General features: G+C 42.0%; 1 protein-coding gene across 4 annotated transcripts in view; it reads right to left on the bottom strand.

Annotated features, from left to right (window-relative positions):
• Positions 1-15578, bottom strand: part of RNF207 (ring finger protein 207) — a 291616-nt gene that overhangs the window by 224580 nt on the left and 51458 nt on the right. For all 4 annotated transcript variants that reach the window (XR_005778481.1, XM_040429604.1, XM_040429593.1 and 1 more), the window contains exons 4-6: positions 4294-4438; positions 3550-3631; positions 1739-1814 (exon numbers count right to left, since the gene is read on the bottom strand). Coding sequence is in view for 3 of the 4 variants with exons in the window: in XM_040429604.1 (XP_040285538.1) it covers positions 1739-1814; positions 3550-3631; positions 4294-4438 (303 nt within the window). In the remaining variant the exon portion in view is untranslated. The remainder of the gene's footprint in view (positions 1-1738; positions 1815-3549; positions 3632-4293; positions 4439-15578) is intronic.

Raw genomic sequence — 15578 nt, 5'->3', positions numbered from 1 at the left:
TAGCCTGACTGCCATTAGGTACCGAAATGAGATCCTCAGACCCCTTGTGAGACCATATGCTGGTGCGGTTGGCCCTGGGTTCCTCCTAATGCAAGACAATGCTAGACCTCATGTGGCTGGAGTGTGTCAGCAGTTCCTGCAAGACGAAGGCATTGATGCTATGGACTGGCCCGCCCGTTCCCCAGACCTGAATCCAATTGAGCACATCTGGGACATCATGTCTCGCTCTATCCACCAACGTCACGTTGCACCACAGACTGTCCAGGAGTTGGCAGATGCTTTAGTCCAGGTCTGGGAAGAGATTCCTCAGGAGACCGTCCGCCACCTCATCAGGAGCATGCACAGGCGTTGTAGGGAGGTCATACAGGCACATGGAGGCCACACACACTACTGAGCCTCATTTTGACTTGTTTTAAGGACATTACATCAAAGTTGGATCAGCCTGTAGTATGTTTTTCCACTTTAATTTTGAGGGTGACTCCAAAATCAGAACTCCATGGGTTGAAAAATTTGATTTCCATTTTTTAATTTTTGTGTGATTTTGTTGTCAGCACATTCAACTATGTAAAGAACAAAGTATTTCAGAAGAATATTTAATTAATTCAGATCTAGGATGTGTTATTTTTGTGTTCCCTTTATTTTTTTGAGCAGTGTATATACTGTATATACATACATACACACACACACACACACACACACACACAAGGCCTTGAAAAAGTATTCATACCCCTTAAACTTTTCCATATTTTTTCAGATTACACCCACTTGCTACTTTGTGTTGGTCTATGACATAAAATCTCAATAAAATACATTTATATTTGTGGGTGTATCTGAAATGTGAGATTTTCTTTTTATATGCATGAATTTTATAAATAAAAAGTAAAAAAAAAGGTTGTGGGTGTAATGTGAAAAAATGTGGAAAAGTTCAAGGGGTATGAATACTTTTTTAAGACACTGTACATGCCATTGTATCACATGATTTTACACAGCTGTAATATGAACTGCATTTTAAGATTTGACTTGAGAATGCAACTCTCAGGTCCCCCATGTAATATTGGTGGGAGGATGATTTCTTGTTTCAAAGTTCTAGCACACAAAACTTCTAATACTGTCATTATTTTGTAGCCCTGAGGACCAATAGGAAAACCGAGAAGCAGCTGCTGCATCCACACCCTCTAAAGCATAGTAACTTACCTTTCCCAGTTCCACCTTACTAGGCAACTGTACACTTCCTCCTTCTCAGCTGCTTCTGCTCCAGGGATGTCTTCATTCTTGACCCAATTCAGCAAGGACGCAACAGAAAACAGGGCACATTGCGGGGATGTATTCCTTGCCTAGTAATTGTGGTTCCTTCCCTTTCCTGGCTCTTGTCCCTTATAGGGCTGACTGACATGGTGTTGCCCTCTGCCTTGTTCCTGAATATTGCTCGTGCCTCGCCTCTGGTATTGTTCATTTGGTATCTGTTGTTCTACTCCTGGTTCTGACCATTGGCTCTATTGCTGACTTTACTCACATCTTGTCTTCTGGCCTGTTTCATCTTGACCAATCTTTCGGCAATGACACAATCTGTGACTATTCTGGGGACCGCTACCTAACCTGGCAAGTCCATATCTTTTTGCAGTGGTTAAGGGTTAAGAACAGGTTCCTTAGATTCCGCACCACAGTCTGGGCAGCACCAAACATACTGCAGTTTAGAAAATCCACATGTCTGCTAAGAGATGTTACAGCTTCCACTTACCATAACAGCGTCATCCAGCTTTTCGCATCCTTGTATGTAAGCTGTTTCAATGTCAATGCAGTGAGCTCGACTTTCCCTGTTGAAAACCCATAAACACACTATGAAATATATTATGGTCGGAACCACAACCTATGGAGACAGGAACAATAAATAGATGGGCCTCATAACAAAATATAGCATGGGCTCCCATGACTGGAGAGCCTGGCATTTATTCACTGCCTTTTCCTTTTTTGGGGGGGGGACAAAAAAGTTGCATGGCTCTTAGACTAGCACCTGTCTTTGCCTATTTAAAGGCTATGTACACCTTCAGAGGCAATTTTTTTAATTATTGCATTTTACTTAACTTTGGGATAAAAATCTTTTTTTCAATTGGTCTTTATTAAAAATATTGACGCATTCTGTCACAAAGGGTTAATTGTTTGTCTAGCTGTGTGAATCATACCATTTACTTTCACTTTGTGACGGTCATTTAATAACCCTTATCTCTAATTTACTAAGAGGTCATAAACACTTATTTAAGCCACATTCTTATCAGTAAAATCATAACTTTGCTATAATGAGTGTTTATAATGTCAGAGAGCAGAGATAAGGAGCCCGTCAGCTCCCCAACTGACGGAAAAGAGAGAAACTCCAGAGGCTGCTTCTAGAGCATCTTAGCTATGTACAGAAAAAAGAACTCCATATTTGTAATAAAGACCAATTAAAAAAATTATTTTTAGCTCAAAATTAGTACAATGCAATAATAATAAAAAAAAATCCCCCAAAGGTGTACACAACTCCTTTAATGTCACTACTTGTTAGAAGGGTCTTTTGACAATTAGCTGATCACAAGTTGTGCCCTTGCTACTCTCAGCAGTCAGCTGTAAGATATGGGAGAACCTGGCACAAAGTGATCAATTTCTCAGCGGAGCCACCCCAAGAGATAAAAAGCATCACACTGTGTCCATTCAAACAGAGACACTCTTTGTGACTGCACTTTATTCTGGACAAGTGAAGAGGATTCTGAACAGAAAACCCCATCTATTAAAGGGGTTGTCTAGTCTTGGAGCCAACAATTCTTTTGGTCTAGACCTGTTCCCTTGAACATAAAAAAAGGAAGACTCACCTGTCCACTGTCCCGCTGCTGCTCCATTCCCAGCCCTCTAATCCCTGCAGGACCAGGAAGTGGCAGGGTCCAGTGACCACTGCAGCCAATTAGAGGCTTCAGCAGTCACAGAGACTTGAATGATACATCATTGCTTTGACAGGGCATCCAAGCCTCAGTGACCACTGAGGCCTGTGATTGCCCACAGTGGTCATAGGACCACGCTGCTTCCAGGACCCGCAGAGACTGCAATTGGCTGGGAACAGAGCAGCGATGGGACCGCGGACAGGTGAGTCTTCTTTTTTATGTTCAGGGGCATATAAAGATAAGCAAAAAAATGTGTGGATCCTCACCTAGTCATAAAGTTTTGGGATTTTATTCCTGAATGCCATCCACTTTTGCAACTGATTCAGCAGCATAATGTAGGTCTGGACCAAAAGGGTTTCTCCAAGTGAACAACCCCTTACGGGCTCCTGAATAGTAGATACACTGGTAGATATAAGCTTCCATGTAAGTTACCCTAAACTGATTACCTGCCTGCATGATTAATTCAAAGCTATTGTAGTCCACATCAAAAAATCACAGAATTTCCTATCAGATCAATCTCACAAACATGATGTTAGTAAACTTCCATGCCATTATACTTGCTTTTAGATAGATAGATAGATAGATAGATAGATAGATAGATAGATAGATAGATAGATAGATAGATAGAATTATCACTTACACTTGCATATCACGGAAGCAGTTGATGCAAAGCATAGATTTGTTCTCTGTAGAAAACATGATGTAGGGTTCCTCGTGTAGGGCTGTGTGAATGTTTGGATAATTAGAATGATATAATTAGAAACTATATATAATCAGTAACAGATATCAGAAATGAACGGCTCCTTCTAATGATTTTGGGCCACTGAGCACTGCAAAAATGTTGACGTACTCTGCACAAGACCACTCGATGGAAGAGAACTATTATCATTTATCAATGCAGGAACCAAAATTGTGCTCAGCCTGACTAAAGTCCTTCAGAAAACGTGAGCATGACCAATGAAGTTTGGGCACTGAATGGACAGATGTTTTATGGGGTTCCTACACTATCCTATCCCCCCTTACCAGCGGTCGTATACATAGAAGAGATGGGGCTGCATATCAAAATGATTGGGAGCCCTGGGGTTTGTTTCTCTCTTGACCCCCTTACCATTACATCTGACAACTTGTTTGCTACCTAGGCAGCTCTTCATATCATGTAACATGAACATTAAAAGGGGCTTTCCAGGATGGCTGCTTTCTTCCAACAGCAGCACACCTATCCGCAAGCTGTGTGTGCCGCCACATCGCACTCCCAGTCACTTCTACTGAGGTGCACTGCAGTACCAGACACAACCCGTAAACAGGTGTGGCGCTGTTTCTGGAAGAAAGCAGCCAAGCCCTTTAATGTCATTTTAAGTGCTTGTATGACATGTAAGTGACTTACCACATTTCTTGTGAATATCCTTAGCTTGTTTACTTAGGGGCACAATCTCATGGCAGGAGAACATTTTAGCTTTATGGGTCTCATCTTTGCACTTGACACACAGAGGTTGATTACAGGTGTTGCAGAAATACATCATATCGCCATCCTAGAAGAAGAAGAATGCAATAAGTGCATATATTACTTCGTACTCATCGGGTCAGACAGCACCTGATATTACTGATATTATTATAGTCTGTGTGTTTCCAATATTATCATGACTATTCCCAGCAGCAGCAGAGGAGAAGGGGGCTGATTTTGTAAGAGGTAGTGACCCTTCCACTCTTTGGATTATGTTCATGATGGGTTCAGTGTTATGAAATCATGAGGGAAATCAAGAGAAATGGAAGTTCACAGATTTAGAAGTCAAAGTCCACAGCTGTTCAGATTATTTTAAGTCAGGAGAATGCTGATTTTGCAGGAGAAAGTGACCTGTCCACTCGAGATTAGTGATCGGGCAGTATTAATAAATAATGAAGAAAATAAAGACAAACAGGAGCTAAGATAGAGGAAAGAACAAGATCTACAACAGCACCAGTTATTTCAGGTGAAGAACATGCTGATTTTGGAGTGGACAGTGACCTGCCCATTCATATTAGTAAGGACATATATATTTGCGACAAAGGAGGAAGAGAATGGTAATCATCAGGATAGTCAGGTGTGTAAGTTGGAGGATGCACACTGAAAGTACAAGAAGCTAATTTCCTCAGCGGTACAGAGTATTTCAGTGTTTGCTCATCTTGTGGTAGGCATCAACCTGTCTAGCCATGAGATTGTGTTCAGGAGCCATTGGCTGCAAGTTACAGGGGAAGATGTGAGGAAAATAAAGTGATAAGTGGGGGGGGTCTCAGTCATCTACCGGAAGGAGTACATCCCCCTAGCCGTACACATCATATATGTCCTTAGGTGTAGAGATATGGTGGGCCCCATTCATGGAGAGATATGCACTCATGAAACATTACCAATACCAGTCCATAGTGACGGTCATAAATCGACCATCTTCTTATGATCCCTGGACTAGTAAAGATGCAATCCGTCTCAGCACTCTCGCTTCATGAGAATGAAGTGGAGGTCACTAAGCAGAAGGTGACACTTTTCCTACACTGCAGGTCATTATAAGAGACACACACGGAATTAGGACTATTCAATTAAACATTGACTGACAGCCGAGCAGAGGAGTCGAGTTGTGAGGAGAGTGGATAGGGAGCGTGTAGGACGCTGGATGACTTATCCCCTGGTTGCTGACAGATCAGCGGACCCCAATCAAGAATTTTGTCACCCCCAACTCCACATACGAAGACTCTGTAACTGATATATAGCACGTGTACTCCACAAGGTAAGTCACAGCCATATCATAGGGGGATCAGGACGAACATGGGTGTCAGGGGGGCCTCCAACAAACCACTCTGCTTTGGCCAGGGAATTTAGACTGTGGACTAGAGCTTCAAAATTAATCTTTGCCCCTGGTATAGTAGTAGTGTGTAGTAGCAACTCTAAAGGGTATAAGCTGCTTGCTGTTAGTGAGTCGTACTATTTGGAGTGCTATTTGTTCACAGCTGAGAGTTTGTTACAGTGTATTAATGTAGGCAATACTTTCAGCTAAACACACAAAAGGCACACATATTTTTCCTATGGCAGGTTGATAGCTCTTACCTGGAGGGACACATTGTAACAAACTCACAGCTATGCAGGCAGGATTACAGCAGGATAGGATTTTAGAATTGGAAAGTAAACAAGAGAGCTTCTATTCACTGACAGCAAGTAAATATCTTGGTAAGAAATTTAAATACATTAGTTGCATAACTTTTCATTACATTACGGTTTATTATAGGTTATTACCATCTGATGAAAATGATGGCATATCACCAGGACATGATGAATAAAGGGGCTACTGCAATGCATCCCCTTTCCCTGCACAGTGGTACTCCCAGCCACTTTGCTGTACAGGGTACTGCAGCATGGTCCCATTCACTTGCAGTTTCCTGCGATGCCAGGCGGCATGGGGGTGCCCCTGTTTAGGGAAAAAATGAAGGGCCTGCAGAGCTAGACTAGCACTCCATCACCTTTATTCTCAGAATGGGTGGGGGTCCCAATGGTCAGACCCCACTAATAATAAAATTATGACATATCTTAGCAATATGATCACTTTAAAGGGGTTTTCCGGGAATTAAGAAAATGAAAATACTTAAATATTACTTTAATATATATATATTTATTCTCAAATACCTTACATTAGTTATAATGGTTTGTTTTGTCTGGGGAGCAATCATCTGGGGAAACAAAATGGCCGCTGTCCCATTAGTTCACACAAAACCTGTCCTGATCACACATGAGGACAAGTTACTTTACAACACTGAGGTGAAGAGCTGCGTCATCCTCCTCTCTACTTCTCAGGGATTATTATCCTGAATACAGATAATAAGAACTTTAGCTGAATCTCTGTGGAATTTAGTTCATGAGGAGACATGAAGTACAGAAAGGACGGACAGAACAGGCTGTGGTAATGGAGACTGCATACAAGTGTTGCTGCTCATTAGCCACACCTCACCCTCCTCTCATGTCTCCTCATCATCTCAATTCCTACAGAGATTCACCTGTGTTCAGGATCATGATTCCTGACAAGCAGAGCAGAGAAAAGGATGAGGCAGCACTATGGCTCACTGTGGTAAAGTAACCCCTCCTCCTGTGTAATTAGGACAGGTTTTCTGTGTACTAATAGGACGGCGGCCATTTTATTTCTCCTAATGATTGCTCCCTAGACAAAACAAACCATTCTAAACAATGAAAGGCATTTGTGAATATATTTATTATAAAATAATATTTAAGTATTTTCATTTTTTTAATTCCTGGAGATCCCCTTAGAATAACAGTTTAAAGGGTTAAAAAAACAACAACATATTAATATGATAATCTTTATGGTAGTGCATTACTGTAAAGATTGCCGTTTGGTTTCATTTCTATGTTAACAACAAAATGCTTCTTCATAGCTCCCATCAAAATGTTCCTGCACTTTCTGCTGTTGCTCCCCCTGGTGGCTGGGCAAACTGACATTTCAACATGCACATCATGTGGTGAGTAGCATCAGAGTGAATGATTGTTGTGATTGCTTCTAGGAACTATATAACTATAAATCTATCTTGTATTAATTGGCCTTAGTAAGGAAAAAAGTGGGACAGATGACATAAGTGGGTGACAGAACGCTGTAAAAAGGAGACCCTCTTGGTGGATGTAGACTAGGGTTACATGACGACGTAGTTTTGCGACATAAGAATGTTGTGCTACAACCTCACAATTAATGATAGTGAATGTGATTTCATTGCGACTTGGAAGGTGCCATAACAGCAGCCCAACCTCTCCTCAGGGTAGGCCATTAATATCTGATTGCCACGTGTCCAATACCCCGCAGCCCCATCAATCAGTTGTTTCAGAGTACCTCCGGGGCCACTGCCCCATCCATTGTGTAGTAGACAGCACTGCTCCCATTCACTTTAGCTGTTTAGTTCTGGGGCCAACTTACGGCTCCACAGCTACCCCAAAACAGTTGATCAGCAGGGGTGTCAGATCCCAGCAGAACAGATATTATATAGGCCATCAATAGAAAGATCCTGGACAACCCCTTTAATGTCGAACAGCCACAAGTTGCCAAATATCCCTGGCCTAATTTGGTTAGGTAGAAATCAGATCATGACTGGTCCATAAAAATGAGGTGGAATCATGTTGACTACTTTCTCCCAAAGCATCTTTGAGCTTCAAGCAACATCTTGTCACACAGCATGGAAGGGTGTGAGAAGTTCTAGGATTACTGTAGCCGGCGTCCTGTTACTGACTTTTTTCCAGTGCTGTAGCTGGAACTTGAGGAAAGGGTGGCTTAAAAAGTAACTAAACCTTTGAATAAAATGTTAATAAGATGTCCCTAATGCCATAGTATATAAAAAAAATCTGCAGCACTCGCCAGTATGAAAAATCCAATAGTGGTTTTATTCCAAAAACATCAGGATAATGCATTATCCTGATGTTTTTGGAATAAAACCACTATTGGATTTTTCATACTGGCGAGTGCTGCAGATTTTTTTATACGGTATTGACGTCGGGACCACTTGCCAAGATCCCCATCTGCCTTGCACCACCGTTACCTGTAAGGTATTTATTCATGGTTGTCCCCTTTTTTTTGGGATCAGTAGTGCTGCCAAACTTTTGCATATTTCCTGATGCCATAGTAGCACTTTTTCTAATATACTTTTCTAATGCTTTTTTTTTATCCACTTTCCTTCCCTAAAGCGCACCATTTACTGTGCGCTTAAAATTTACATTTCTGTACACCGCTGCTCAGCGGTGTACGGAGTACGGAGATTACATTTTATGAATGGGGCCGCAGCGCAGTGAGTACGGGCAGGAGGGCTTATTGCTGCTCCTGCCTAACTCCTGGCATACCACATACCCTGTAACCATGTACTATGCCAGGATTAGCTGAGGGGGAGGGCTCCTGCTTCTGCCTGCTCCGCTAAGCTAAGAGCTGACATGCAGGACTCGTAGCTCAGCGAAGCAGGCACAGGCAGAAGCCCGCTCCGCTAATCCTGGCATAGCACTCACTTTGTTGCGGCCCCATTCATAAAATGTCATCCCCGTACTCTGTACACCAGCAGTCAGCGGTGTACAGAAATCAATTTTAAGCGCACAGGGAAGTGTGTACTTTTTTTTGGGGGGGGGGGGGTAGTGTATTAAAAATAAAAAAAAGCATTAATAAAGTATATTAGAAAAAGTGTTACTATGGCATCAGGAACATCTTATTAAAATTTTATTAAAAAGTTTAGTTACTCTTTACACTTAGGGGGGACTCTGGCTGGCACTTATGGAAACTTTTTGGCCATGTCTTTGCGGGAACAACCTGATAGTTGGCGGAAGATAAGAATAGTAGATGCTTAGAATAAACTTCCAGTAGATGGAAAATCTGAAGTTACATATGTCTGGGACAAACATATACAGTACAGACCAAAAGTTTGGACACACCTTCTCATTCAAAGAGTTTTCTTTATTTTCATGACTATGAAAATTGTAGATTCACACTGAAGGCATCAAAACTATGAATTAACACATGTGGAATTATATACATAACAAACAAGTGTGAAACAACTGAAAATATGTCATATTCTAGGTTCTTCAAAGTAGCCCCCTTTTGCTTTGATTACTGCTTTGCACACTCTTGGCATTCTCTTGATGAGCTTCAAGAGGTAGTCCCCTGAAATGGTTTTCACTTCACAGGGGTGCCCTGTCAGGTTTAATAAGTGGGATTTCTTGCCTTATAAATGGGGTTGGGACCATCAGTTGCGTTGAGGAGAAGTCAGGTGGATACACAGCTGATAGTCCTACTAAATAGACTGTTAGAATTTGTATTATGGCAAGAAAAAAACAGCTAAGTAAAGAAAAACGGGTGGCCAACATTACTTTAAGAAATGAAGGTCAATCAGTCAGCCGAAAAATTGGGAAAACGTTGAAAGTAAGGGCTATTTGACCATGAAGGAGAGTGATGGGGTGCTGCGCCAGATGACCTGGCCTCCACAGTCACCGGACCTGAACCCAATCGAGATGGTTTGGGGTGAGCTGGACCGCAGAGTGAAGGCAAAAGGGCCAACAAGTGCTAAGCATCTCTGGGAACTCCTTCAAGACTTGAAAGACCATTTCAGGGGACTACCTCTTGAAGCTCATCAAGAGAATGCCAAGAGTGGGCAAAGCAGTAATCAAAGCAAAAGGTGGCTACTTTGAAGAACCTAGAATATGACATATTTTCAGTTGTTTCACACTTGTTTGTTATGTATATAATTCCACATGTGTTAATTCATAGTTTTGATGCCTTCATAGTCATGAAAATAAAAAAAACTCTTTGAATGAGAAGGTGTGTCCAAACTTTTGGTCTGTACTGTATATCTAATAGAAAAGGAAATAATACAAGGGCAGACCAGATTAACCATGCAGTCTTTTTTTGCCAGAATTCTTCTATGTTTCCTATATGTTACTGTTGTATACACTCATATAGGGGGACTCTGGGGGCATACTGGTGGTTCATGTGGGCAGCAGGGTTGCTAACCGTCCATAAATTTCCAGACAGTCTGTAAAAGTCTGTGCTTTTTTGAGGCAGGTGGTACTTGACTAGATTATTTTGGTTGTAATTATCATCATTTTACAGCTCACAGTAAATGCTGGTAATGAGGTGTTATTGAGCTATAGACATGTATTGCTTATCATCTTTATTATTCATTATAGTTTTCCAATTTGTCAGTAAAAATGTTAGCTGCCTGTGATTTTGTGATAAGTGTAGAAAATTCAGTTTGGCAACCCTGATGGGTAGGGTTATACCTATTTTTTATCTGTCTATGAAGTCAGGCATGTACAGTCAGGTCCATAAATATTGGGACATCGACACAATTCTAAAATCTTTGGCTCTATACACCACCACAATGGATTTGAAATGAAACAAACACGATGTGCTTTAACTGCAGACTGTCGGCTTTAATTTGAGGGTATATACATCCAAATCAGGTGAACGGTGTAGGAATTACAACAGTTTGCATATGTGCCCCCCACTTGTTAAGGGACCAAAAGTAATGGGACAGAATAATAATCATAAATCAAACTTTCACTTTTTAATACTTGGTTGCAAATCTTTTGCACCCTGAAGTCTGGAATGCATAGACATCACCAGACGCTGGGTTTCATCCCTGGTGATTCTCTGCCAGGTCTCTACTGCAACTGTCTTCAGTTCCTGCTTGTTCTTGGGGCATTTTCCCTTCAGTTTTGTCTTCAGCAAGTGAAATGCATGATCAATCGGATTCAGGTCAGGTGATTGACTTGGCCATTGCATAATATTCCACTTCTTTCCCTTAAAAAACTCTTTGGTTGCTTTTGCAGTATGCTTTGGGTCATTGCCCATTTGCTCTGTGAAGCGCCGTCCAATAAGTTCTGAAGCATTTGGCTGAATATGAGCAGATAATATTGCCCGAAACACTTCAGAATTCATCCTGCTGCTTTTGTCATCAATAAATACAAGAGAACCAGTTCCATTGGCAGCCATACATGCCCACGCTATGACACTACCACCACCATGCTTTACTGATGAGGTGGTATGCTTAGGATCATGAGTAGTTCCTTTCCTTCTCCATACTCTTCTCTTCTCATCACTCTGGTACAAGTTGATCTTGGACTCATCTGTCCATAGGATGTTGTTCCAGAATTGTGAAGGTTTTTTTAGATGTTGTTTGGCAAACTCTAATTTGGCCTTCCTGTTTTTCAGGCTCACCAATGGTTTACATCCTGTGGGAAACCCTCTGTATTCACTGGTGAAGTCTTCTCTTGATTGTTGACTTTGACACACATACACCTACCACCTGGAGAGTGTTCTTGATCTGGCCAACTGTTGTGAAGGGTGTTTTCTTCACCAGGGAAAGAATTCTTCGGTCATCCACCACAGTTGTTTTCCATGGTCTTCCGAGTCTTTTGGTGTTGCTGAGCTCACCGGTGCGTTCCTTCTTTTTAAGAATGTTCCAAACAGTTGTTTTGGCCACGCCTAATGTTTTTGCTATCTCTCTGATGGGTTTGTTTTGTTTTTTCAGCCTAATGATGGCTTCTTTTACTGATAGTGACAGCTCTTTGGATCTCATCTTGAGAGTTGACAGCAACAGATTCCAAATGCAAATAGCACACTTGAAATGAACTCTGGACCTTTTATCTGCCCATTGTAATTGGGATAATGAGGGAATAACTCCCACCTGGCCATGGAACAGCTGAGAAGCCAATTGTCCCATTAATTTTGGTCCCTTAACAAGTGAGAGGCACATATGCAAACTGTTGTAATTCCTACACCGTTCACCTGATTTGGATGTAAATACCCTCAAATTAAAGCTGACAGTCTGCAGTTAAAGCACATCTTGTTCGTTTCAGTACAAATCCATTGTGGATTATAAGGAAGTATTACTTTACTGAGAGAGTAGTGGATGCATGGAATAGCCTTCCTGCAGAAGTGGTAGCTGCAAATACAGTGAAGGGGTTTAAGCATGCATGGGATAGGCATAAGGCCATCCTTCATATAAGATAGGGCCGGGGGCTATCCATAGTATTCAGTATATTGGGCAGACTAGATGGGCCAAATGGTTCTTATCTGCCGACACATTCTATGTTTCTATGTTTCTATGTTTCTATGGTGGTGTATAGAGCCAAACATGTTAGAATTGTGTCAATGTCCCAATATTTATGGACCTGACTGTAGCTATAGACAGTGAAATGGTAAGAGTTACATCTGGGCCCTACTGTCTGGGAGAGGGTGAGACAGAAGACAGGTTATAAATTAATGGCACAAGACAGGTGGAAGACCCTTCTAAAGATTTTGCATTGGGTCTCAGGAGCTCCAGGCTATGCCTCTGTATGAAATAGTCACCTGGCCTTAGAAGGTATCCTGTCTCTCTTACACTTGTTCTTGTCTGTGGCAGGACGGAGTGCAAAACTGGGTGGAGCAATGTGCATGTAGCCTACACAATACTCTAATAACAGTTATTTAATCTTTCTGTCATACCGCTATACCAATGCCTCTAAGTTGTTCCAGGGAATGCATTGGCTGTCCATCAACTCAATGTAAACCTATCACTCTCACCCGCAACGTTCTCCATTGTGCTGCACCCTCCTATATTTCTTTCCTCATTACTGTCTTCTACCCTGACAATGTAACATCCCACTCCCATTTCCATGACTTTTCTCGTTTTTTCTCAAATTTCTTGGAATACGCCACCTTGAACCATCAGATTCCAAAATCCACAATTTTAAGCGTGGTCTATCACATTCCCTAATCACACTCCTCTCCTCTTACCCCTTCTACACTTTTCCTCAGAACCTGAAAACATCTTTTAAAATTATCCCCCCCAAATTCCTTGCACACTAAAGACATACAGTGGCGGAAATAATTATTTGACCCCTCACTGATTTTGTAAGTTTGTCCAATGACAAAGAAATGAAAAGTCTCAGAACAGTATCATTTCAATGGTAGGTTTATTGTAACAGTGGCAGATAGCACATCAAAAGGAAAATCGAAAAAATAACTTTAAATAAAAGATAGCAACTGATTTGCATTTCATTGAGTGAAATAAGTATTTGAACCCCTACCAACCATTAAGAGTTCTGGCTCCCACAGAGTGGTTAGACACTTCTACTCAATTAGTCACCCTCATTAAGGACACCTGTCTTAACTAGTCACCTGTATAAAAGACACCTGTCCACAGAATCAATCAATCAAGCAGACTCCAAACTCTCCAACATGGAAAAGACCAAAGAGCTGTCCAAGGATGTCAGAGACAAAATTGTAGACCTGCACAAGGCTGGAATGGGCTACAAAACCATTAGCAAGAAGCTGGGAGAGAAGGTGACAACTGTTGGTGCGATTGTTCGAAAATGGAAGGAGCACAAAATGACCATCAATCGACCTCGCTCTGGGGCTCCACGCAAGATCTCACCTCGTGGGGTGTCAATGGTTCTGAGAAAGGTGAAAAAGCATCCTAGAACTACACGGGAGGAGTTAGTTAATGACCTCAAATTAGCAGGGACCACAGTCACCAAGAAAACCATTGGAAACACATTACACCGCAATGGATTAAAATCCTGCAGGGCTCGCAAGGTCCCCCTGCTCAGGAAGGCACATGTGCAGGCCCGTCTGAAGTTTACCAATGAACACCTGAATGATTCAGAGAGTGACTGGGAGAAGGTGCTGTGGTCTGATGAGACCAAAATAGAGCTCTTTGGCATTAACTCAACTCGCTGTGTTTGGAGGAAGAAAAATGCTGCCTATGACCCCCAAAACACCGTCCCCACCGTCAAGCATGGGGGTGGAAACATTTTGCTTTGGGGGTGTTTTTCAGCTAAGGGCACAGGACAACTTATTCGCATAAACGGGAAAATGGACGGAGCCATGTATCGTGAAATCCTGAGCGACAACCTCCTTCCCTCTGCCAGGAAACTGAAAATGGGTCGTGGATGGGTGTTCCAGCACGACAATGACCCAAAACATACAGCAAAGGCAACAAAGGAGTGGCTCAAGAAGAAGCACATTAAGGTCATGGAGTGGCCTAGTCAGTCTCCGGACCTTAATCCAATCGAAAACCTATGGAGGGAGCTCAAGCTCAGAGTTGCACAGAGACAGCCTCGAAACCTTAGGGATTTAGAGATGATCTGCAAAGAGGAGTGGACCAACATTCCTCCTAAAATGTGCGCAAACTTGGTCATCAATTACAAGAAACGTTTGACCTCTGTGCTTGCAAACAAGGGTTTTTCCACCAAGTATTAAGTCTTTTTTTGTTAGAGGGTTCAAATACTTATTTCACTCAATGAAATGCAAATCAGTTGCTATCTTTTATTTAAAGTTATTTTTTCGATTTTCCTTTTGATGTGCTATCTGCCACTGTTACAATAAACCTACCATTGAAATGATACTGTTCTGAGACTTTTCATTTCTTTGTCATTGGACAAACTTACAAAATCAGTGAGGGGTCAAATAATTATTTCCCCCACTGTACATACTGTCAGGTCAATGGCTGATGCATACTTAACAACAGGGATGGTAAACCTGTGGCCCTCCAGCTTCTGCAAAACTACAATCCCAGCATGCTGTAATATCTGTAGGCAGACATGCTGGGAGTTGTAGTTTTATATAAATACTGCGAAAGGTGCATCACAATGATATGCAACTGACAACACTGGCTAACCCCTCAAGCTGATGTTAAGAACTGAGACTTTAGCCAATGTATTCCAGTCAGGAACACATCGGAGCCCTTTTGCACCACTGTCAAGGTATCTCAGCGTGGCATGGGTTCCTGCCACTAAGCTACCTACGGAGTGTGAACAACGGTCTGAGAGGTGCTAAGATACAACTTACAGCCAAGCTCACACATACCTCCATAGTGAGATCACTCAGGCAGTGGGAGAGATGATAAGGCTGTGGGCCCCACCCATAACAGGCCATGTGTCACAGGCTACCAGGTGCAACAGAATGCTACAAGCAGTACGCAATGGCACATTCTAAACATATCAAGAAAAATAACTGAAATAAAGTGGCCTAAATGTGAGGAAATGCTCAAAAACCCCAAACACTGTGGCGTGTTTATAACGGGGAGAGCAATTCCTCCGCATGTGATCCGTTGCTAATGGCAATCCCCACCAAAAATGCATACAATGGTGGATGTCGGCAGCGGACCACATGGACCACAATGGCATCCTAC

Source organism: Bufo bufo, chromosome 1 (genome assembly GCF_905171765.1).
Source record: "Bufo bufo chromosome 1, aBufBuf1.1, whole genome shotgun sequence".
Taxonomy (NCBI): domain Eukaryota; kingdom Metazoa; phylum Chordata; class Amphibia; order Anura; family Bufonidae; genus Bufo; species Bufo bufo.
The sequence above is the reverse complement of the archived record's forward strand: the minus strand, read 5'-3'. Positions and strand labels throughout refer to the sequence as shown.